The sequence below is a fragment of the Hipposideros armiger genome, unplaced genomic scaffold (assembly GCF_001890085.2).
Source record: "Hipposideros armiger isolate ML-2016 unplaced genomic scaffold, ASM189008v1 scaffold_41, whole genome shotgun sequence".
Classification (NCBI taxonomy): domain Eukaryota; kingdom Metazoa; phylum Chordata; class Mammalia; order Chiroptera; family Hipposideridae; genus Hipposideros; species Hipposideros armiger.
Window position 1 is genome coordinate 2,629,236 of NW_017731391.1, and position 25,045 is coordinate 2,654,280.

Genomic DNA, 25,045 nt, shown 5'->3' on the forward strand with positions numbered 1-25,045 from the left:
GTTCAGCATCTTAGCTGTAGAGGGCAGTGTCACTGGCCCTCATATGTGGGATCCGAACCGGGGCCCTCTGGCGTCCCAAGCCAGTTCTTAACCATCACGCCACTCGGCCGGCCCTGTTTTGTCCAATCTTTACAAATAATTGTTTCTTTGTCTAAAACTGGTAGTCACTTAAAGGGTCCCATTTTTATGAGACCTCCATATGGAAAACAAATTTTTTTTTCCTCCTGTTAATCTGTCTTGTGTCAATTTAATCGTTAAGTCAGCCAACAAGAACTAAGAAGGCTAGGGGGGAAATTTGCACCCTCCCCTGACAATCCTTTCCCATATAATTCATCAAAATAAATTCCAGATCATGATTAAAGCTTGATTATAAAAAATAAAAATGTACACCTTTATAGAAAGTATAGGAAAATATTTTTAAAATCTCAGGATAAGGAAGAATTTCTTAAACAACAGTCCAAAAACATATGTAATAAAGGAAAAACCAAAAGTTTTGATTACACAAAAGTAAAAACATCTCCAGGCCCCAGAACATCATAAACAAAGCTGAAAGACAAATATTAGACAGGGAACAGACAGCTCTGGCATATACAAAAGATAAAGAATCAGTATGAAAGATATACAAAAATTAACATCAAACAATAAGAAAAAGACTACTCAAAAGGAAAATGGGTAATGGAGGAAAATGACATGGCCAACAGACCTATGAAACCATCCTCACGTTCACTACTCATCAGGAAAGTTAAAATAACCATGAGAAATAATATACCATTCTTACATATCAGATTGACAAAAAGCGAAGTGTCTTCCACTCCCAAATGTTGGCGAGGAGATGGAAAAACAAGAACTCCCACTCACTGCTGGTGGAGGGGTCACTGTGAGAGCCGCTGGGTGCTGTGCAGCAGGCTTGAACCTGTGTGTGTCCACGCCACCCTTACAAATCCCTCCGCTCTGTTTAGATCACTGTTTAGATTACTGAGAAAAGGGATTATACAGTAAGAGACTGTTTCTGACGTTCACTGATGCTGTGGAGAGAGCAGAGGCAGCCAAGCCAGGGTTCCTGACGTGGGTCCAGCCATGGGCTCCCAGGGCTCCGTGAACCCCTGAAACAGCAGCGTATGTCATCCATCTATGAGTCTGTGTCTTTCTCCCTGGGGAGGGTCTGCACCCCATGTGCTTAGGATGCACTGTATCAACACCCCGAGGCTGTTTCCTGAGAGCACAGACCTCTGTCAGTCACTGCAAAGACAGAAATAACCTTGGGGCAGATTCAACACCAATTTTAAACAGAGTAAGAAAGGGAAGATCCGTAGACAGGTGCCCAGTGGGAAGCTGCTGCCTTCTCTTAAGCCACTGGTAGGCAGACTCTAGTTTTGGGTCAGTGATATTGTAACTAAAATTGTTACCTATGGCAGACCTTATTTGTTGTTCAATTGGGAATAAATAGCCTAAATGGTGGTTTATTGCTTTCGGCTTCTCAGAGCCCTGGCACCTAAGTCATTTTAGCTATAGAGGAATCCAGATGTGGTTTCTCTACATCAGATACTGTAAAGGCACCATATATTGATTCTTTTCTTATGCAGAGAGCTGAGGAACAAGTTTTCGGGTCTAAATAATGTGTCCAAGATTTCAGACAGAATTCTGGGGCCTCTCCCAAATACTTACTTGTCTGATAGTTGAGCGGATTCAAATGTCTCCTTTGCGAAACGGTGTGGTGCTGGCAACTATAGTGCCTGTCCTGCGCAGAGGTGCTGTTCACTTGGGGTTGAATGCAAATCAGAATTTTTAAATTTCATTGCCTGGGTTCATCTTTTATTAAGTGCACATTATGGTGGCACCTGACAATCTCTTCAGAGAATTCGTTCCTTGATTGCTTGTTAGCCTAAGACAAAAAAAAAAAAAAAAAAAAGGGACTCACTTGTGTAGTATTTAGAAGAGATTGTCCAAGGCACCCATTGGCAATATGTGTCTCTAAGTTCTGTTGATTTATTCCGCTGATAATCAGAGAACAAGGCTTTTGGATGACGTTAGCGCATTTCCCCATAGAAATGCCTCCCATCAGTTGAGGTGTAATAAGTCAGCTTTTACTGAAGCTTCTGGTGAGAATGGGCATTAGAAGACCCCTCCTCTACCCCTCCCCACATCTTCTACAGGACTTGCAGTGAAGATATATGATATGTTACTCAGTTTTAGATTCCTCCTAAAATTTAATCCCAGGAAGATACTTCTTATGAAATTCCTGCACGATTTATTAGGGATTTTGGAAGCAGAGAGGTCCTGTGCTGGTATAAAATTTGGAGCCCGGTGGGTGGCCTAGGGTTTCAATCCTGAATCAACTGAGTGAACTTGGGCAGTTAAGCTATTCTTTCTCAATCCAATGACCTCATCTCAAAAACGGGAAAAATAATTCCTGTGCTGTTGTGGGGATTACGATACTTTGATGGAAAGTACTGGAGGTACTTTCCGAATATACTGGAGGTGCTAAACAAATGGTAGTTGTTATTAGAAAATCCATCGTGCCAGAAAAGTCAAAGCTAGAATTAGTGCTCAAATGAACTGACTGTTTTAATCAAGGTTTCTAGAAAAATGTCCTTTTTTTTTTCTAATGATTTCTAATTGTACTTTTAATTTTTATTACAATGATCCCATTCTATATGTGTTTTAATGTTCTAGGTGGTCTCGACTGTCCTGTGGGAGACAGATGGAGAATAACTAAAGGAGAGCAGCAAATTCCAGTTAACTTGTGCCACTTGTATTTCCTCAGCACCCGCTCCCAGGTTCTAAACCCAGCTTGACCAACTGGCTGGCTGTGTGTCCCTGGACGAGTCGCTGTGGAGGAGAGACTGTTCTATGACGTGACCGCTGCCAGACCCTTGGCTAGATCCGGGCCAGAACACAGATTGCTTCTTATCAATTCCTCAGAGGTGATCAACCCCTCATCTATGCCCCAGGGAGCTGGTTCTTGGAAAGGCCATTGCTCAACCCTAGCAAGCATGTAAGGCATTTTCCCTTACCTGGGGCAGGTCACGTCCCAGTACCCCTATCCATCCTGACCTGTTCCATAGAATTCTTTAGCGCCTGCCATGCAGTGAGGAGGACATCTACTTCATCTTGCCAAGGTGTGCCTTATATGTAAGTAATAAACTTAATAAACTCCTTAATAAACTCCTGACGCCATGATGGAGTGGTCAGCCTCTTGCTTCGGTCTCTGGGCACTGGGGAAATTTTCCCAATGTTGTCATCTGCTGGGAGGCTGCTGTGTAAACCACACAGTAGCATTCTTTGTCTTATTCTGACTCCTGATGGGCGTCCCCCAGTGCAGGAAATAAACGCAGAGTCTGGGGTCTGAGGCTGGCGGTGAGCCTGGCTGCAGAATGCCGTGGTCAGGAGGGCCTGGAATCAGGCTCCTGGCCACAGAGAGAGAGAGAAGCAGCTGCCCACCCCATGCAAGGCTGTAGCAAGGGGGAACCCAGGGTCATATCCCTAACAGAGGCACGTGCCCTGGTCCCCCAACCCGAGGGACTTGGTGATTTGCTTGGGACTCTGTAATGGAAGGGACAGGGTCCTCCTCCATGCCTGTGCACCCTTATCTATGCAGCTATTTCTGGTCTCTCCATCACCCTGACACTGTCCTCCTGCATGCTGTATTTCTCTTTATAAAGTTGTGAGCCCTGACAACCCCACTTGGGAGCATCTAGGATCAGCTGCTCGTCTCAGCTGGAGGCATGAGTGAGAACTTGGAACAGAAGTTTTTGTCCTCGGGTAGTTTCATGCTTTTGTTCTCTTCGCGTCCCTCCTGGCTTTCCTGTGCAGCCGGGCAGCCCGTGCCCTCACAGAGTTCGCTTTGCATGTGGTTGTTAAACTTTGATTCGGTGACTCATGCTGAGGCTCAGGCTTCAAGTCTTCCTCCCTCATTTGATTGCTTTCTTCCTTTCCTTTTTTTTTTAAACCCAAAGCAAAACTACCTTTGCAGCTGAATGTGACGCTAGCATCCAGGAAGTGGAGCTCTGGCATAAAGTGTCTCCTAACTGCCGCGTGGCCCAGCCCAGCTTGGCTCCCGTGGCTTCAGCAATATACCTCCCTAGCTGGGAGGAAAGGGGCAGTGTGACAGCTGCGATCAGCTGGACAAGCTGAGAGGAGCGCCGGGGTCCACTGTAAAGGCCGAGTGACGCGCCCTACTGGTGAGTGCATGTCCCCTGGCCATCAGTCTGTACAAACACTGTGCAGACTTGGGTGGAGGGGTGGGAGGAGAGGAACAGAACATAAGGGGGATGTAGGTTGGAGAGTAGATCTTGGGTGAGTATTATCCTGAGCAAGCTGATTCCCCACACCTTAAAGCATCGTAAGTGCTCAGGTTAAAAAAAGGAGGCAAGCATTTTTTATTTCCTTTAGGTGAAATTCTTGCTCATTTTAGAAAAATTGTCTTTAATTTTAAGATGGCTTTTGTGGGAGAAAGATTAATCAGAGGAAGCTCCTCAGTTTAAGTAAAAATTCCTGCTGTGGTCTTTGAAAGTATTTTAATTTTATGAAACCAAAAGGAGCAGGACTCTCGGGCACATTCTAAACCTGTTTCCATGCTCTTGAAAGCACCTTCTACACTAGCCATCGATGTGTGGATGTCCAGTGTCCTGGTAGACCAGGAATGTTTGGCAGCAGTCCCAAACACTCCGTGGACTCGGTGACTCCATGGGCTTCAAGAAGGCCTATGAGGACACTGAAATGAAACTTAATCTGATGGCAGTGAAGACAATTTTGACCAATCCTCTGAAACCATTAGAAACCTCAGCCATGCTCCCCAAGATTATAAACTCCTCTCCAAAGCCCAGAGATGCCAGCCCTGGGGTGTCAACACCTGACCTGTGCATAGGTTGGGAGTGGAATATAGAAGAGGGTTTTGTTTTTTTTAAACCTTTGCTTCAGAGTTGCCCTGGGCTATGGATCAGGGCTGTAAATACTCATGTGTACACCCAAAGTAACCTGTAGCCCGTACAGAAGACCAGGAGATGAGTTCGAGGAGAAAACAAAAGACCAGGGCAGTCCACCCATGTTCATAGCAGCATTATTCACAACAACCAAAAGGTGGCAGCAACCCAAGAGTCTATCGACAGTGTCCAAACAAAATGTGGTACATACACACAGTGGAATATTATTTAGCCTTAAAATGGAAGGTAATTCTGACACCATGCCACAACATGGGTGAACTTGAAGACATTATGTATGCTGAGTGAAACAAGCCTGTCACAGAAGGACAAATACAGTATGATTCCACTTATAGGAGGTCCCTAGAGTAGTCAAATTATCATAGAAACAGAAGTAGAGGGGTGGTTGTCAGGTGATGAGGGGAGGAGGCTGGGGAGTTAGTGATTAATTGGTACCCAGTTTCCATTTGGGAAAATGAAAAAGATATGGAGATGGGTGGTGGTGATGGCTACCTAATGCCACCGAATTGCACTTCGCAATCTCGTGGGCTGAAGTCGGCGTCTCTGTGCCTTCCCCATAATGTAACTAACTGACAACTCCACTGAGACGCTCTAGGTCTGAGCTGAACCAGAGAACTTGTGCATGGACTCTTCTCATCATGGTGGGTGACCTCTGGCAGCCATATGTGGTAGATTTCTCTGGAGCTGGCAGAGGCAACCTGGGGCAATGTGTTGAATGCACTCACCCTGCTCCATGGCCCCCAAGCATCCCTGGGTAGCACCCTCTGACCTGGGAGAAGGCGGGAATCACCACCCTTGGGAGCCTAGCCTCTCCCATTGATTAGTTGTGGGATCCTGGGTAAGTCAGCAAAACCTCCGTCCATTTTCTCACCTACAACATGAGTGACGAGGTAGTCCTGCCTACCTTCCAGGAATGTTGGAATTTCCAAAGACAATATACAGGGAAACACCGTGTGACTACAAAATACTGTGCACATGTAAGCTACTGGCTCTCCACATGTCTTACCCTTTCATTTTCTCCCTCTTCAGTTTCTCTTTTATTCTTCTCCTCAGGAGTTCTTCCAGTCAGAGATTACAGTCCTGTGGCCTGGGGGGCCCTCAGCCTGGATTGGTTCATTCTAGAGGGAAGAGATCTGATCTGATTCTCACTGTTCCACCAGACGGGTTTCACTTTCCTTCCTCCCTCCTTCTTCCTTCCTTCCATGCTATTTTGTTAGGTCACCTCTAACTTTGAGCTCATCCTGAACATATCACCACAGTTGCCTGGACTGCTAACCGTAGGAAAGTGTTGTGATGCCGGCCATTGTAAGAACTTGTGAGGAAACTTTGAAGATTTTCAAAGTGTTACGAATCATTTGTGCTGTGTGTGACTTCCAGTCAAGATTGAGGAAGAAAACTGAAGTGAAGTTGTTCATACTTTCAGGTCTTAAAAATAGAAAGGAAAAAGAGCTGCTGGCAGTGTTGCTGCTCAAAGACTGTCACATCTGAAGGGGAGGCTTGTGACCTGAAGGCCAGGGAAGGCTCCCGAGAACAACCATCACCCCAGGTTTCTCCCTTATTTAGAAGAGGTTTTAAAAAGGAAATGAAGTTGATTTTAAAGTCTCAAGGAGGGAGGAAGCCTCTGAAGTAGGTGAATTTTTCAGTTAATTAAGTCTTCTCAGAAAAGGAGCTCTGCTGAAGTGCAAGGGTTCTGTGGAGAGCTGCAGAGCAGGGCCTCACGTGGCCACTCGGACTCCCTACCCCAGGTGAAAACCCCCCCTTTTTTTTTTTTTTGAAAATGTCCATGTTTCTGTCGTACCAGAATGCAAAGTTACAAAACTAACACGGACTCTCCTTGTAGCCATTACTTTGTGACCAAAGAGAAGTCACCTGACCCAGTCATATTTTGGTTTTTCCACTTCTGCAATAACAAGATGTTGCCTCTGTCCTGAACACAACTCACGTGATTTTTGGCATGTGCTTGTCTTCAGTCTCTGCCATTTACTAACTGTGTAATATATACTCCGTACCACCCTGAACCTCAGTTTCTTCATCTGTGACAAGGGAATACTGTCATCTATCCTGTCTACCTGCCAGGGACAATAGGAAGTTCAGGTAAGAGTCTCTTCGTGAAAGTGACAAAGAAAGGATGAAGAATGACATGAGCTTTTATGTTCATGTTGCTTATTTCTGTCTTTCTTTTTCCTTCTCTCTGATTTTAGTTCCCTCCCTCTTTTCTTTCTCCCATGCCTCCCTTCTCTCTCTTTCTTCCAAACTAAGTGCACCAGTGCGTGCATTAGCAACGAGGAGAGGAGGCAGGAGAGTAGCTGGGGCTATGTGGATTGGGAGGGGTTCCTACAGGATGTGACAGTGCGGTTAGGCCTGGGGGAGGAGGGGTAGGTGCTCCGGGCAGAAGGAAGAGCCCAAGTGAAGGCCTGTGGGCCTGAGAGACCATGGGTCTTTCAGGGACATGAGCAACTCCTGGTGTGAGGCTGGCCTGCCAGACTGGGTGAGTGTCCCTTCATGGAGACTGGACCAAAGCTGGACCCCAGCCCAAGGGAACAACTGTCCTGAGACAGGACTGGTTACTGGTCAAGGAGAAGAAGGTGAGGCTGGACTAGAGGTACATGACCAATGAGATTAGAAGTGGGCCAGGCCTGATTGTGAAGGGCCTTGACTCTCGTATTGAACAGTTTTGACGTTTACTCTGTACAGGATGGAGGGACACGGAGGAATAGTTATGAAGTCTTTGATCCGTACACTAACTTGATAAGAATTGTTGTTGGTGGGAGGGCAGTGAGGAGGCCTTCCCAGGAGCCCCTAGGAGAGGCGACATGGCTGTTCTCTGAACTGGAAAAGACAGCCTTTCCTTTGTTGTCTAGTTCTGTGAGGACCTTTCTGGTCTCTCCCTTCCCCTCAAAGAAAGATAAGTCATTCCTCACCTGTGTTTTGAAAACACATTTTCCTAGTCAAAAGTAATGTGCTTATCGTCATGATTTATGGCTTGTTATTTATATTTTTTTTGGTCTGTTTTCCTGAATAGGTTGAGGTCCCTGCAGAGTGCCTGGTGCCTAGTTGGTGATCAGTAAGTGTTTGTTACATGACTGACTGTCTGACTGACTGAGGGAATAAATAGACAAACTAGGGCAGTCGTGCTGTGAGTGTAAAGGAGAGGGTGGTTATGGGACATGTCCAGAAAGGAGACCTAATGGCCAATTGGATGTAAATGTGAGGGAAAGAGAAGAGTCAAAGGTGAGTGGGCAGTTTATTCTTTGGGCTTCTATGGGATGCCATTCGATAGGATTCAGAACCCAAGAAAAAAATATTTGAGGATGGAAGATAATTTCAGCTTTGGGCATTTATTAAAGAAAAATTTATTTAACTCCTCGGATATACTAGGCACTATGCCAGGTGCTGGTAATTCTAAGGCAGATAGATCAGAATGCAGTTCACAAGTTCTTGAGAAATAACTAAATGACAATTCAGTGTGTCATAACAGGTGTGAGCAAAGTGCCTGGTAGACAAGATGACCAAGCCACGCATTCTGTCTGTGGCGTGAGGGATCACCACTTTGAGTGGCATCTGAGCTAAATCTTGAAGTTTGCCAAACCAAAGAGCATTCCAGGTAGAGAGGAAGCATATGCAGAAGGACAGTGATGAGAATGTTCTGGAATGCTTGGGGAGCAGTGAGAGATTCAACGTTGCTCTAGAGAAAGAGCCGGGTGGACCAGTGCTGGGGGGTGAGGTGGACAGGAGTCAGTGCTGTATTGTGACAGCTGGGTACCCTGCTCAGGGATTTGGTGTCTTTCTTGTAGTCAACATGGGGTCAGAGGGTGTTTCTAAGCAGGAGGGTGACATGGTCAGACTTGCTCTAGAAATACAATGTTGGCTACAGCGTGGAGCTGGGCCAGATGGGACTGAGGAAGGGGACCTCTTTGGAGGTGTTTGCAATGCACTGTGTATGGGATGAAGAAGGCAGGGCTGAGGCTTGGGTGGAGCAGGTGGGCAGTAGGAGATGGGGGTGAGAAGGGCCAGATCGAGGGAGGAAAAGACACTGGGCCTCTGTCCTGAGGCCCTGGGTGACATGTTATAGGCCACCTACACGGAACCATCTAGGTGGAAATACTTAATTGGAAAGCTCTGGATTTAAGGAAAAACTTTTTAGTTTTGGAAACCCCTTTCACTCTTTTTAAAAAAATTTTTTTTCTTAAAAGATTTTTATTGGGGAATTGGGGGAAGGAGAACAAACAAGTTGCTATCCTTTTGTTCTTCAGTCTAGTTGTGGAGGACGTTGCTTCACTGGCCCAAGTTGGCACCATCATTGTGCTCTTCCCGGGTAAGGCAGATCAGTCGCCGGCTTCTGGACGGCCGCTCACAGAGGCTGCTGGCCGCTCACGCTGGCTGCTGGCCGCTCACGCTGGCTGCTGGCTACACAGTAGCCCATGGCAACCCACTGCAGCAGGGGCTGCAGCCTATGCCATCACCAACAACTCACGGCAGCCCAGCTCCAGGTTGAGCTGTTGTTCAGCATCTTAGCTGTGGAGGGCAGTGTCACTGGCTCTCATATGTGGGATCCGAACCGGGGCCCGCTAAACCGGGGCCCGCTGGCGTCCCAAGCCAGCTCTTAACCATCGTGCCACTCGGCTGGCCCCCCTTTCACTCTTAAAAATATTTAGGACCCCAAAGAGCTTTGGTTTATGTGGGTTATATCTATTGATATGAACCTTATTAGAAAGTAAGAAATTAAAAAATATTCATGTTTTTAAATAATAATAAACCAATTACATTAATATAAATGACATGTTTTTATGAAAAATAATTTCCCCAAACCAAAAATTTGTAAGACTGGCACTGATTTACATTTTTGCAAATCTCCTTAATATCTGGCTTAATAGAAGACAGCTGGAATCTCATATCTGTTTCTGCATTCAAACTGTTGCAATGTCACACAACATGTAGTCTCTGTAATAATTCATGGTACTCTCATGAAAGGATGAAAGTGAAAAAAGGCAAATTACACATTAGCATTATTATGAAAATAGTTTTTACTTTGCAGACTCCATGAAAGGGTCTTGGAACCCCCAAGTTGCTCTGGACCATACTTTGTAAACCACTGAAGTAGACTCAGGAAATGTCTGGGGAATGAAGGTGTTCTGACTTCCCGTAAGACTTTATTCAAATAGCATGTATGGCACTTATCTCACAGATTTATAATTGTGGGTGCCTGGTGCTTAGCAAGGGGTCTGAGCTGGAAGTGGGCCCATCAATAATAGGGGCTGGTAAAGGGGGAGGACCTGGGCAGGGCCTCACTACTGCACAAGAAACCAGAGGCTAAGGAAAGAGCTAGAAAGAGTTAGGAGGAGACTCAGGCCAAGTTGTACAACCTAAGGGAGAAGCGAGTTTCCAGAAGGAGGTCGTCCAAAAAGGTTTTATTTGAAATAACAAGTTAGGGAGCGGACCACAGCGTCAAAAGCAGTGGAGAGGTTGTACAAGGTGAGGAATGCAAAGTTGCTGTTGGGTTTGGCAGTTCGGAGGTCACTGGTGACCTTGGGGGCAGTTTCGGTGTTTCAGCAGTCAGTGGGCCCAGGTGGACTAGGGGGTAACAAGTGGGGGCTGCAGCCGAGGCCTCTCTGTCTAGGAGATTGGCTGAGAGATGCCCTTCACCTGCCAGACCCTGTTATCACAAGTTCTGTTTGGGTTCCAACACTACGGGGAGAGACCCAGCAAGAGAGCGAGAAGCCAAGCCGGGAACTTAGAAGAGAGATGTGAATGTTTCAGGGCATTCCAGAAAGAGACTGGGAACTGAAGGTCAAGGTCCCGTAATACTGAGAAGAGGACGGAGTGAAATGATAGATGTATATGAATGTTTGTTGAGCATGAATCATAACAGGAAAAAATGGAAGACAATTTAAATTTCCATCATTTGGTATGTGGTTAAACATCACTCACTCATTCATTCAATAAATATGCGCTGAGATTCAGCTGTGCCAGGCCCCCTTCTCAATGCTGGGAATACGGTGGGTAGCAGAACAGATAAACAGGCATGGAAAGATTTCCAAAACGTATTTTTAAAAAGAAAAGCAAGGTGCTGAACAATACATACAGTATGACACTATTTATGTAAGAATAACCTCCCTAAAACAAGATGTGTGTCTAGTAGATACACAAGTAAATACATAGAAAAAATGCTGGAAGGATGAAAACAAATCCTGAGCGGGAGAGGCAAGTGGGTTTATGTTATGTATGAAGAGATAGTATGTCTTTTTATTCTTTACACTTCTGCATTGTTTCAAATTTTCACAGTAAATATATTTTCATGATTATTTCTGTATTTTACAGTGTTTTTTTTTAAATATGTAGGGCTTTGTGAGTAGAAAAGAGGGACCAGTCTGTCCAGAGTATTCTATTGGTTTAATCATCTTCTTTTTGTAAACATCTGCCTGCAGCCCCCGCCCCAGAGCTGGAGGCCAGGCAGTCAAGCTCTGGTGGAAAGGATGGGTTAGAACCTTCTATTTTAGAGGTTCAGGATGGTCTGAATTGATTGTCAGGGAAAACCGACCCAGTGCACAGAGCTGAATTTGGGTTGGAGCATTGCATTCCTGGGAATAGAATTTATGGGGGGCATTTTCCCCTGTTTAAGCCGAGGAGCTGTATTAGTTTACCAGGGCTGCCATAACAAAATACCAGCCCTCGATACTTATTATTATTATTATTGTTATTATTATTATTGTTATTATTATTGCCCTCACAGTTCTGGGGGCTAGCAATCAGAGAGATAAGGATGTCAGCAGGGTTCTTTCTTCTGAGGCCTCTCTCCTTAGCTTGTAGCCAGCTATCTTCTCCCTGTGTCTTCACCTGGTCTTTCCTTGGTACCCATCTGTGTCCAAACCTCCTCTTCTTAAAAGGACACCAGTTATATTGGAACAGGACCCACCCTAATGACTCCTTTTTAACTTAATTACCTCTTTAAAGTCCCTGTCTCCAAATACAGGTAGTACATTCTGAGGTTCTGGGGGTTAGGGCTTCAAAATATGAAGTTGGGAGGGGGCACACTTCAGCCCATAACAGAGCCTAAGAAACATTTCTTTGGCCTGTGCACAAATGTCCCGGGGTGCTGGGTGGCCTGCTCAGCTGCCCTCGGTGCCTCTGGCTTGTGAATCCCGCAGGGGCGCATGTGTGGGGTGACGGCCTCTGATAGCGCACTGGTAAAAGCAGTGTGATTGCATCTGTGGCTCTCCAACCACACTGAGCAACTGAAAATCCCCGAGAGGACCAGGCCTCGACTTGATTTCCTGACAGCTAAGGCAGGCAGGGAGGGAGCAAAGATAATTTGCCTTCAGTAACCTGACAGCCAGGCTACTCAGAAAACACCTGACGGATGCTTTTTCTCTTTAGCTTATGCCAGTGGGGCTCTGCCAGAAGGAAGCCGGGGGCAGGACCTCTGCCAGGGGCCCAGGTGTCCCAGCATGGAGCACTCAGCCAAGATGGAGTTTTTCCTGAAGCTAGGCTACGACCGGGAGGACGTGGTCAGGGTGCTGGGCAAGCTGGGCGAGGGCGCCCTGGTCAACGACGTGCTGCAGGAGCTGATCCAGACGGGGAGTCGCCCCGGGGCCCGCCAGAGCAATGCCGGGCCCCTGCTGGTTCCCAGGGGCTCCTGCGGGAGCCCGGACACCGCCCAGCGCGGGCTCGGGGCTGACCCAGAAGAGGAGTGCGGAGATCCAGCCGGTTCCTTGAGACCCATTGTGATCGACGGCAGCAACGTGGCAATGAGGTAGCTTTCTTCATTCTGTAGCAAAGGGGTGGGAGAGCTGTCCCTCTTCTCAGTGGCGTGGTCCAAACAGCTTGGGGCCAATGGATGGGCCTTTGAATCCCTGTTCCATCCCTAGTATCTGTGTGGCCTAAAGCAAGTCACTTAACCTCTCTGATCATCACTTTTCCCATCTGTAATGTTGGTGTAAAATCTCAACAGTACCTGACACACAGCAAAGGTTCAACATGTGGTAACTATTATCACATGAACCCAGAGAGAAGCCTTCTTCTGGGAAGGCTGTGGACCATTGGGGAGGAGCTGCTTCTTGTCTGGGGTCTGTCCCTAACCAGCTGTGTGACTCTGAGAAAGCAGTAGTATCTCAAGTTTCCTGTTCTGTTACACAGGTGGACAGGCAGCTCTTCTGCTTCCCTCAAGGTTGTATCAGATGGGAAAATGCATTTGAACTTCATTGGAAGCCCTCCACTGGGGGTTATGGGAAGGCAGCCTGTGGTTCCCTCGCTAGGTTTGAGAGGTGAACTTGTGCCTCCACTCCAGCTGCAGACGCTGTAGTTAACATCTGTGTATTGCCATCGTCCTGTGTTTTGGTGATGACAGCGTCATGCCCTGCCTTGTTCTCTTTCCTGGTGAGGTTAAGTTCAGCTGTGAGGGAATCTCTGCAGTCTCCCCCACATTCCCCGCCAGGCGAGGAGGCAGCTTTGCCCAAGTGCATTATTCTACTACTTGGCTTAGTTACAGCGGGGCAAAGGGCAGAGCCATAGGAAATCCGTCACTCACAGCTGCGAATAGATGTGCTTCCCTTTTCAGACGCTGGGCCGTGGGTGAGAATGGAGAAAAGTGGTGTTAGCAGCAGCACCGAATGTGTCCATGGGGCATCCTTTGGCTGACAGGCCCAGTGGTTTTTCCCTGGGGATTTGGGCTCACGTAGCATTTGGCACGGCGGGACCCAAGTTTGAAATGGTTCAACCCCAGATGGCCCAGCGTCAGGGGCTGTTCCTACATGCCCCCTCGGGGTGTACTGGGAGTGTGCAGCCAAGCTTTAGCCAGCTGGGGATCTCTGGGCTTGATTAGATGGGCAGATAATGGAACTCTCCCTTCTCCAGGGCTTAGAAGCTGGTCCTCTGGGGCCTCCATAACATTCTCACACATGTTCCCAGTCAACCTATGAAATCCTGCTTAATTCAAGATCTCTGGGGACAGTTAAGGGATTTTTAAGAAGCTGGTAGGTTCTGAGCGTCCTAGCAACAAAGTCTGAGGGGTTGTAAGAAGGGGCCTGACCTCTGTCTGATAGGGACGAGGCACTACTCCCTCTGGGCATCAATAGAAAGAGGACTTTGACAGTAAGATGATATCGCTTAAATGGATTTTGTGAGCTCTGCGATTCCAGATCAAAGTTACAGAATGGCTGTAGGATAAAAAGACTACTTCTGGTGCTGCAGGAAAGTATAGGCATTCTGTTTTGGGGGACAAGACAGTTTTTTAGGAATTGTTATGATAGGGTGGTCATGGAGGGTTTTCTTTTGATGGAAACCTCTCTTGTTGCTGCTTGGAATTCAAATTTAAACCACATTCTCTATTTGCATATGACCATGATGTGTCCTGGGTACATCCATTTAGTCCCACCCTCCTACCCCCCACAATTGTAATCAGTTTCATCCCTTCATGCTCAATCTGTGTGAGTTACAAACAGAAATCATCACTCAGGCTATTATTAAAAATGTGCTGGAACATGAATGCTTTCACACACTTGCTGCCTGAAAAATCACCTCAATTAACCAGAACACATGCATTTGTGTGTGTTCTCGGTGTGTGTACATACATGTATGGAAAACTAGTTAGGAAAAATAGATAAATTGCACAACCACCACCTGACAGGCAAGTCTAAGAGAGAGGTGGGGTCTGAGTTTCAGCTCCATCCCCTGCTCCTTCTGCTACAATAACGCCTACGGTGTCCTCCAACCAGAGTTTCAACAGGACCATGTTCCTTAGGCTCAGGCGGGTCCTCAGTCGTGAAGGATGGAGCCAAGTGTGGGGTTCACCCTTCAGAGGAAATGGATGGCTGAAACCCAACATGGTGTCTAGTTATTATCGGTTGATCTCAAAACTCAGTTAACCTCAGAAACATGGTTTCTGAAAATGCTCCTTTGCTGAGATTTGGTAGTATCGCAGACTTGCCATTCTCTGTTTTTGAGAATGGTACTGTTTCATGTGCTGCCTGGTCCTGAAGGAGTGGGGAGCAGAGGAAAAGATGGATGGGGACACATGTCCTTTCGCCTTGAGCTGATGGGAAGGGTGCCCCCTGTTGGCAGCAGCACCCTGGTGGGGGCCTGTTGTTGACTTGCTGCCTGTGGCTCTGTGCCCTAGAGCCTGGGGCAGCTTTTGCCTTTGCTCCCAGGGAACTACAGCCTGACTTTTCAGTGAGTTTGTGTTCTCATTGTGTTTGGGAAGCCGTGTTGTAGATGTTCCTTAGAGAACGAAATCTGCAGTACTTTCCTATTGCCGCGTTCACAAATGACCACAAACATGGTGGCTTGAAACAATACATACTCATATTTAATGTCTTATATAGTTCTGGAGGTCAGAAGTCCAGCATGTTGTCTCCTTGGGCCAAAATGAAGAACGGTGTTCTTTCTGGAAGCTCTAGGCGATAACATGTTTTCTTGCCTTTTCCAGCTTCTAGAGAGGCTGCCTGCATTCCCCGGCTCATGGCCCCTTTTATCTTCCAAGCCAGCAATGGCCTGAAATGATATACAAAAATGTGGAAATGTATGCACATATATATATTTCTCCAGGAGAAGATCCATAGCTTTCAATAAGCACTTAAAGGGTCTGCAGTTCCCCAAATGTAAAGAGCCCCTGATGTAGAATGAGAAATTATAGATAATGGCATGCTTTATGGAAAGCACTAAGCCATGCGTCCTCCATTGGCACCGAGAATGTTAGAGAGGAGCATCTGACCCTCTCAGTTAAGAGAGGAAGAAGAAGCACAGGAAAAAAACTAGGTGGGCTTGGCCAAGGTCAACACTGGCTCCATCAGACCCTGGCCTCCATCCCTGTGCTGCACCCATGCCACCCTATACAGAATTTTCCATGGGCCTCTCTCCCTAGTGCTTCAGTATGTGTAGCCCAAGGCTGTTAGTAGTGGCTGAGCCCAATAGGCTGGGATGACTGCTGTCTGGAGCTTGGCAGCGTGGGTCACTGGCCGAGTGCTTTTTGAAAGAAGTGGGAATGTATTTGTTCGAAGCACACAAGGGTTGGCCTGTTTTATGAAACACATTTTGTTCTCAAGTCATTTAAATAGAAACCATACCACCAAACTAAAAAAAACCTTTCATCTCCTCATGGCAAAAACAGAAGGAGTCCATTTGGCTCTTATAAGTAGGACTGATGGCTTCATTTATCATTTCATGAGGGGTGGGTCAACTTCAGTGAGAATTCTAAGTTGCAATGTGGGGAGTGCATAAGCTGGGGACCTGGGAAGCCAGACTTTATGCTTGCTCCATAGTTTTGATGAGTATCTTGTTGTATTTCATGTAGGAAACCAGGGAGGTCAGAAGCAGGGGATGGAATGTGGGACTTAGAGTCCAAAGCTCTGAGTTCTTGCCTTTAGCTTGGGGCTCCCCAATGAAATGCCCTGTAATGATGGAAACTCCTATACCTGCACTTTCCATTACGATGCCACTGGCAGGATGCAGCCACCAAGCCCTCGAAATGTGCAACCGAAGGACTGAGTTTTAAATTTTATTTCTTTTGAATTAATTTGAATTCAAGTGCAAATAGACATCTGTGATGAGTAGCTACATATTGGATTATGCAGCTGTAGCTTTTCAGTGAATCACCTTGGAGTGAATCACCAGATTTTTTTTTGAGCCCGGTTTATATGATTAAGAGGTTGGACTAAGTAATAATACTCTTAAATGGTTTTTCATTTCTAACATTCTAGGATTCAGGATGATTATTTTATGCATGGCTTAAAAGAACTGAAGGCATTTTTTAAATAAAGGAATTTCTCATCTTCTGCAGAGGTTCAGAGAGAGTAAGAAACTTGCCCAAGGACACAGAGCACTAAGTGTCAGGCTCTGGATTAAGTGCTCTTTCCAAAGCTCTGCATCTCCTCCAGCACTGCGCACCTCTGGCTTTCCCTGTCCAGCCTTGGGAAGGGTCTCAGGGTGGGAGACCCTGATCCCATAGGCTTTTTTTTTTTTTAAGATTTTATTGGGGAATTGGGGGAGGGGAACAGCGTTGGGGAATCAGGGAAGGGGAACAGACAAGTTGCTGCCCTTTTGTTCTTCAGTCTAGTTGTGGAGGACGTTGCTTCACTGGCCCAAGTTGGTATTGTGATCATTGCGCTCTTCCTGGGTGAGGCAATCGCTCTCCGGCCATTGGACGGCCAAACACGGTGGCTCACAGCAGCTCACGAAAGCTCACGCCAGCTGCCGGCCACTCACAGCAGCCCACTGCAGCCCCACTGCAGTCTACACTGTCGCCGGCAACTCATGGTAGCCCAGCTCCAGGTCGAGCTGTTGTTCACTATCTTAGCTGTAGAGGGCGCAGCGTCCCTGGCCCAAATGTGGGATCCGAACCAGGGCCCTGCTGCTCAGAGGTGGTGTCCCAAGCAACTCCTAACCAATACGCCACTTGGCTGGCTCCCCATAGGCTTTTATCTTGGGGCCAGAGCCTACCCATAGTGAGTCCCGGACGTGGCCTTGCTGCAGACAGAACGTGCTAGGTCCCCACTCCCTCACCAGGGGCCCGGGCTCCCTCTGCAGGACTGCTGCCAACCTGCTGGGAACCCTCGGTGTCACAGGTGCATTGTACGGTGGCTCTGATTGGCGAGCAACACAGAGACTGATGTCCAAGTACAATCCCCACACCTTCAAGGTGTGTGTGTGTGTGTGTGTGTGTGTGTGTGTGTGTGTGTGTGTGTCTACATGAACGAGGGAGATGTGAGCTGAATACCTGAATCGCTATTCATCTGGCCTTTAGAAAAATGTCCAGCAGGTTTAAAAAAAAGAAATCTAGCTTTCATTGAAAGCAGATTAAAAGCTGCATCATGGTGATTGGGAAGGACACTGATATTTCCTTGCCTGGGGCAGGGAAGCTCACAAGTGTTGCACATTCTTTAGGCAAATTTAGGAGAGGCTGATATGAAGGACTTCAGCTTGGGGGAAATCCACCTGATAATTTCACATCCTCTTACTGCCCCAGGCAAGGGTTTCATTTGAATGTGTCCTCATGTTGGGGTACAGGGCTGTTGTTTATGTTTTTAAACTCTTAGAAACTTCGGCAGAACCTGGCTTCTTCAGGAGGACGGAACCTTCAGGCCCACAGTGAGAGGTTTTCCTCAGAACCCCTCTCATGGGGTTCTAGGCGGCAGGTGTGCCCCTGGGCTGGGGGCAGTCCTGCTTCCAAGCCTCTGAACTCCCTCTGACTGATGCTGGCCTTGGGCTCCTCCCTAAGGCTGCCCCCATCTCCCCTTTTGTAAGATGAGTGCCCCTAGAGCAGCCCCCATTCACCCTCTCTCTTCCCCCTGATTCGAGCTGGGAAGAGATCCCTTGGTGAGAAGGGCTATAAACTCCAGGTCAGAGTGTTTGCACCTTAACCCCAAATAAGAAACAGTGAAACAGTGATGTCCCTTGTCATCTCATACCTGGGAGGGCCTGTTCAGTGAACCGCTAACTTTTGCAGAGACTTCTTGGGCAATAGGTGAGGGTACAGTTGTGTCCCAATGAGATTGTCCTGTTACTGTAAGTGGCTACACTCTCACTGAGGCTGCCCCAGGCACAGCTGCCATGTAGGCGAAATTTGCCTCGGGCACCAACCCACTTCCCCTTACCACCCTCCCTTTATTTAAAACCTGCCACTCCAGCTTCCTTTTCTCAGGGCCTGGCTCTCAGCAAACTGCCTGATGAACTGGTTCACAGTGACTGGTAATAAGCCCCTAAGTTTCCTCCTGCCCCGTGCAAGCATTTTAGGAGCAGGTAACTTTGGCTCCCAAGGATCTGCTGCTGTCTGGATCCCAGGGGCAGAGATGGGGGAGGGGCTGGGATAAATAGAATAAACGGAGCCGGGGAAGGAAAAGCTTGCAGCCCAACACATTAGGCTCTGAGATGCGCTGCCAGATCAGCAAGCTGGGGGCACATTGCCTTGCTTTAGTTTCGTCAAGGGTAACATGGGACAGAGGTCACTTCCTCAAGGGCCCGTTATAATGAATAAATGACGTACACGTGCAAAGTGGCTTTGTATTCAGGGCTCTCTGTAGATATTAACAATAGACTCCAAGAAGCAGGGGTGAGGTCTGCCTTGTCCACTGCTCTCTGAGCACCCAGCACAGACCCTTGGTGAAGTTGATGTTCATAGGTTGATTTTGAATGAATGGAGGAAGCACAGATGAAGGGGTGCCTTTGGCTTATGTATTTCCCTCTGTATTCAGGGAGTGGGCTCCTGGGGTGACTGTGAGCTTTATTGCCTGACTGGGGGCTCTGCCAGCTCCTAGAGACAGACCCCCATGGGGTGAGGAGCTGGCTCCAGCTTGTGGTGTCAATCTGGCGATTGCCCAGGGCTCTCTGTGGCCAGAGGTTCATGAGGAGAGGTTGGGGTGGGGTGTGTGGGAATTCAGTCCTGCAAAACAGTAGACCAGAGTGAAAATCCTCCATTCCAGAGAGACCACCTTAGGGTTTCTGGGGTCACCTCAGACTTCCCTGTGCCTGGAATCAAAGCTGGAAGGGAGAGAAGAAGCTTCTTAGGGTGAAAAGAAAGTATTGGCTGGACTGATATGTTATGACCAGATGTACGCTTGCGTCCCCTGATCTTCGTCGTACTTCCCTGCCCTTTGGAGACTCTTGGCTGACAGTCTGCAATTTTGGAGTCTTGTGACAGAGAGGCCCTGGGGCCAGTTCTTGCTGCCTGAAGCTGATGGTGGCCCCATTCCTCAGCTCTTCTGTTCCTGAATTCCTGAACTCCGTAACCTCTGACCCCCTCCTGTCCACATGCCCCCAGCCAAGGCCGATGCAGGCTGTGGTCCTGACCAGCCACCAGAACCCACGCCCTGCTCACCTTTGCCCCCTCACAGGGATTGGGTTCACTTTCCCTCCCCACACTCCAACCACACACCCATCAAAGGTGTTAGGGATGGAGAGTTAGCTTTTGAACAGTTAAAAACAGATGTGTCGTCACAGAAAAGAGAACAATCAAGAAATAATCTTTAAAAGAATTGTGGTAAGTGATATGTTTACTTGAGAATTGAGTGAGTGTAGGCTTTACTGCAGCCAAGAGATGTGTGTGTTTGGGGTGGTGGCGTCACCAATTGTTCACAGGAAATACACCTTATTTTCCATGGTAGATATAATCTCTTCACCACCTTTTAGGTAGTGGGAAGGGGCAAACTTTAAACTTGCCAGTCTGTGATGTCTCAGTGTCTTCTGGCTTCTGGATGACTCAGGCCCCTCCTCCTCCTACTGTTCTCCCAAATGGCATCTGGGGGCTTTGAGACGTGGTGTTGGCTGGGAGAAGGGGTCTGGGACCCTCACTGAGCTCTGCTGCAGAGTGGCTGGATTGGCCTGGCTTCCAGAATGGTCAGCAATGTAGAGGGGTCATTGGTCCCAGTTGGCCTTTTGGGGAGCCATGCTGGCTTAAAGTGCTGTCCCCCTCATGGGGCCTATTTGTCTATCCTCAGGCCCCAGACAACCCATCATGCGTGGGGGCATGTAAGGGACCCAGGGGTGTTGCTTCCTGCTTACCTATTAGCCACCTTCCTCCAAAGCAGCCGTGTAGCCCTGTGGGAAGCTACACCCCACAGAAACCACGGTTTCCGAGAGGCTTGCAACCTGCCCAGGCTGTGCTGAGAGCTAGGCCTTCAGCCTCCTCTTCACACCCGTCATCCCCTCCCCTAGGGCTCAGCTGCATGGAGCAGGTGGGGGACGCAGGGGTAAGCTGTGAAGGACCCCTCCCCGCCTCATTTTCCCTTTATCTCCTTCCTTTTGTCAGCTTCTGCTGAGGAGAAAGGGGCCAGCTTTTCACTTCCTGTTCCTTTTTTTAAACTTTTTTATTACCACAGACAGCCCCATTGATATTTTCACCTTATTGTTTGCATAAGCCTCACAGCTCAGCCTCAATGGCCAAAGGGCTATTTTCTGTAAACTGGAAGACGTGACAAATCGAGACTGTAAGTTCTGGTTCCTGACACATTACTGGATCTGAAACAATATAGAGGTCTCCTGTATCTCCACAAAGCCTGACTTCCAATCCTATTGATGAGTGTTTCCCAAGACTCCCTTTTCCTCCGTCCAAACCTGGACCTATTTCAAACCCCTCTGAGAAAACAGCAGCAGAGGCCACACTCAAGAGAAAACACAGTAATGAAAACCTGAAGCGTCATCCTCGTCTGCATATGGGCCACTGCTGTAGGCCAGGCCCCTCAGGGGAGGGTGTGAGTGTCACGGTGACCCTTGGCCCTGCCTCTCCCTCCCACCTCACGTCATACAACAACCCCCTTTGCTCACTCCACATGCTGAGCCACACTGTTCTCGTTGTGGTCCCCAGATACTCCAAGCCTTTGCATGAGACCCAGGGGTGTTGCCAGGCCAGCGCAGCCCATGCATCAGGGTCTTTCCAGTCCCCTCTTCCCTTTGCCTGGGCTGCACCTCTTCCCCCTGCTCACAAGGCCAGTTTCTTCTTAGTCCTTCATTTACTCAACACAATTTTATTACCAGCTGTCAAGCACTGTACTAAGCGCTGGGAATTCAGTGGGGACCAAAAGGAACTTAAGATTTAGAGAAGGGGAGACCCAATTCATCCCACGGTGAGGGTGAAAGCTCCACTGGGATAAGGGCCATGAAGCAGAAGTCCAGTGAGGACTCATAAGAGAGAATCTGCTGGGGTTTAGAGGGCAGGGGGTGCTTTCCTGAGGAAGTGGCAATGAAGCTGAGATCTGAGGGGGAGTGGACTGGCCGACAGGAGACGGGTAGCTGGTGCGGAGGCTCTGTGGTGGGAGTAGCGGAAGGCGTGTGGCCAGGATAAGGGCTGGAGGAGGTGCAGTCGGCTGGGTTGGAAGCAGTGCGCAGAGCGTGATCTCATGTGGCGACCAAGCTGTGTCCCATCTATAGCTAAGTCCAACTGATTCTGCCTTCTCGACATCTCAAATCTAGTCACTTGTCTCCCTCTCCAGCAAAACACCACTGACCTCCATTAGCTAAGTCTGAGGGATGTTTTCAGGCTTCACTGGTCCCTTGCAGCACCATTCAGCTGCCTCCTTTCTATGGCTTCTACGATGCAGCTCTCTTCTGGTTCATGTCCTTCTCTTCTGATAGATCCTTTCTGTTGCTTGTGTAAGATTGTCCTCCTCAACCTGTAACCAGCTGCTAAGTCCCAGAATTCCTCCAGGTCCAGCCCTAGGCCTCTCCCTCTCTCCAGGCAATCAGGCAATTCTCTCCACACGGGGGCTTCAACTGTTGCTTAAACACAGATGAGGCGCACATTTTATCTCTCTTCTGAACCCTAGCTGTTTACTTAACATTTCACTTCGAGGTCACAAAGTCGCCTCCAACTCAGTATGTGTCCACGACCAAACTCATGATTTCCCCCTCAGCCCCTAACTCCTCCAGAATTCCCTGTTTCAGCGAAGAGCCCACCATCCAGTTATACAAGCCAGAGATCTGGAAGCTTCCTCATGCCTTCTTCTCTATCACCCCTAAATCCAACCACCATATTCTAGAGATTTTGCCTTCTAAATATGTCTCAAGTTCACCTACTCTTTTCCCTTAAGCTTCAACACCCACTCAGTCCAAGTCACCATCCGTTTTCTGCCTTGATGACTACAACAGCTTCTTTCTTTTTTTTATAATCTTTTTTTTTTTTTTAGGGTTTAATTGGGGAATTGGGGGAGGGAACAGTGTAGGGAATTGGGGAAGGGGAACAGACAAGTTGCTGTCCTTTTGTTCTTCAGTCTAGTTGTGGAGGATGTCGCTTCACTGGCCCATGTTGTTATTGTGATCATAGTGCTCTTTCTGGCTGAGGCAGATCTGTCGCCGGCCATTGGACGGCTGCTCACAGCAGCTCCCTCTGGCTGTCGGCTGCGCACGCTGGCTGCTGGCCATTCACGGCAGCCCAACTCCAGGTTGAGCTGTTGTTCACCATCTTAGCTGTAGAGGGCGCAGTGTCACTGGCCCATGTGGGATCTGAACCGGTGGCCCTGCTGCTCAGAGCTCGCGCTCCCAAGCCAACTCTTAACCAACGAGCACTTGGCCGGCCCCTGCAACAGCTTCTTTACTGGTACCTCAGCCCCCTCGTGCTCCCTTCCAACTTATTGTCCTCTGTGCTGCCAGGTGGAGCTTTTGGAAACATACATAGGACCACATCACATATGGTTCCTCAATCTTAAAACCCTTCTATGTCTCTCATTCCTCTCAGGAGCAAGAAAAATCTTTAGTAAGGCTTGCAAGGCCCTGCCGGGTCTTGAGTCTCCTCTCACACAACTGTCTCCTTCCTGCCTCCATTGATAACCTTGGTGGAATCTGCTCTTTGCTTGGACCTGGGGAGCCCAATAACACAGTTACAACCCTCTCTTAGGGTGAGAGTATTCTGCAGATGGCTGCTCATGTCCATTTTATATTGATCGTATTAGCTTCAGTTAATAAGAAGATCTGGTCTGTTAATCCTCGGAATGTACTCACCTTGGAGCCTGACACCCTCCACAACCTATCACAAGCTATGTGGTTCCAGTTAAGGGATATATTTTGTGCAAAGAACAAACTATTTTTAAAATGCAGATTTGCCTGATTCCCTTTAGATTGTGACACTGTGATCCAGGATATTCCCAGGGGAAATCCCACTTTTTGTGTCTCTACAGATTCTTTGTTTTCCCATTGCAGCCATGGAAATAAAGAAGCCTTCTCTTGCCGGGGAATCCAGCTGGCTGTGGACTGGTTCAGGGACAGAGGACACACCTACATCAAAGTTTTTGTCCCTTCCTGGAGGAAAGAACCACCAAGAGCTGATACCCCCATTAGAGGTATGTTGGAGCAGATACACCCTCCCTCAGTAGTATGCCTGACAATGATACACACTCAGTTATCTACTTAGCTATTTGGTTGCTGATGTCTGTCTTCCTCCTGTAAGCTTCATGAGGGCACTGACTATGAAGGTTCACTGCCATAGCCCTGACACCTAGCATAGCGCCTGGCATAGAGTAGGTGCTCAATGGATAGTTGTTGAGTAGATGAAAGAACAAATTACTTCACCTCTGAGTGTAAATGATCAGTTTGAAAAATAATGGTGTCTTACAACTTTTAACACTACAGAAAGATTGGATCTACACCTCTCCCCCTGCCCTCCCCCCATAGAGTAGAGGATCTGAAAGAGATATTTATTCGGTCTGGTGATGTTTATTTACTGAACAACTAACTCTTCATTCTCTTCATTCAAACAAAGAAAAAGGAAACTGAGATCCAGGGATTTCTTTATTTTTAATGCTTATATCAGCTAGGAATATTATAAGCTACAAATAATGGGACACATAGTTTAAATAAACAGGGATTTGTTTGTTTTTTTGTTTGGCTCTCTTATAACAAGAAGTCAGATGCCAAGCCATTACTGACATTGTTTCAGTCAAGTCAATGATAGTAGGAGTGACTTCTTGGTGATTCTGGTAGGTTCTTTTGACTTTATTTTTTGGCCTTTTTGCCCCCAATTTTTGTTTTTGTTTTTAATTCTGTCAATGGTTATCAATTGCTTCTACTTCTCATTCTGATTCTCTTTATTTTTTAAATGAAATGGTATTCTTCTCGTATGGGTGCAGTAGCTTCTTGACTATCCCTATACTAATACAGAGTTTTAAAAAGTTCTCTTAAGTTTCACAAATCATTCCCCCCCACCCCCCCACCAGAGTCATTTCTCTTTGTTCATCTGTCTTTCTCTTTTTGTGTTATTAGGTCTTCTCAAAAGTCTGGTGACCCTTTGGTTGTCTGTTTTTACTTGTTAATAAAGAACCAGATTGGTTAAATACAAAATCTATGCAATTGCCATGGGTTCTCTCTCCTCATATGTGGCTCTTTCCCTGAATGGTAGGGCTGACCACTGGTGCTGCCTGGCCGATTTAATGAATGAATGAATGAATAATTAATTTTTTATTTTTTATTTTATTGTTAGTTTCAGGTGTACAGAACAATGTAATAGTTATCCTTTTCACCCCTCACAAAGTAACAACCCCCCTCCCCCATCTATTGTCCTCCCACCCCCGATATCATGTTTATCTATTACAATTCCATTGACTTCATTCCCACACTCTACTCCGCGTCCCGTGACTATATGTATATATAATTATAGTTGACATACATTATTATTCAACATCAGCTTCAGATAT

At 47.3% G+C, this 25,045-nt stretch overlaps 1 protein-coding gene across 6 annotated transcripts in view; it reads left to right on the forward strand.

Moving 5' to 3' along the window:
* Nucleotides 1–3,993: 3,993 nt before the first annotated feature.
* Nucleotides 3,994–25,045, forward strand: part of ZC3H12D (zinc finger CCCH-type containing 12D) — a 32,139-nt gene continuing 11,087 nt past the window's right edge. The window contains exons 1-5 of one of the 6 annotated variants that reach the window (XM_019638898.1): nucleotides 3,994–4,181; nucleotides 6,364–7,034; nucleotides 7,963–8,004; nucleotides 12,315–12,690; nucleotides 23,556–23,695. In XM_019638898.1, coding sequence (XP_019494443.1) covers nucleotides 12,386–12,690; nucleotides 23,556–23,695 — 445 coding nt within the window. In that variant the 5' untranslated portion in view covers nucleotides 3,994–4,181; nucleotides 6,364–7,034; nucleotides 7,963–8,004; nucleotides 12,315–12,385. Of the gene's footprint in view, nucleotides 4,182–5,422; nucleotides 7,035–7,385; nucleotides 7,526–7,962; nucleotides 8,005–12,314; nucleotides 12,691–23,555; nucleotides 23,696–25,045 lie in introns of those variants that run through there. The other 5 variants (XM_019638899.1, XM_019638900.1, XM_019638902.1 and 2 more) reach the window with 5 other exon arrangements.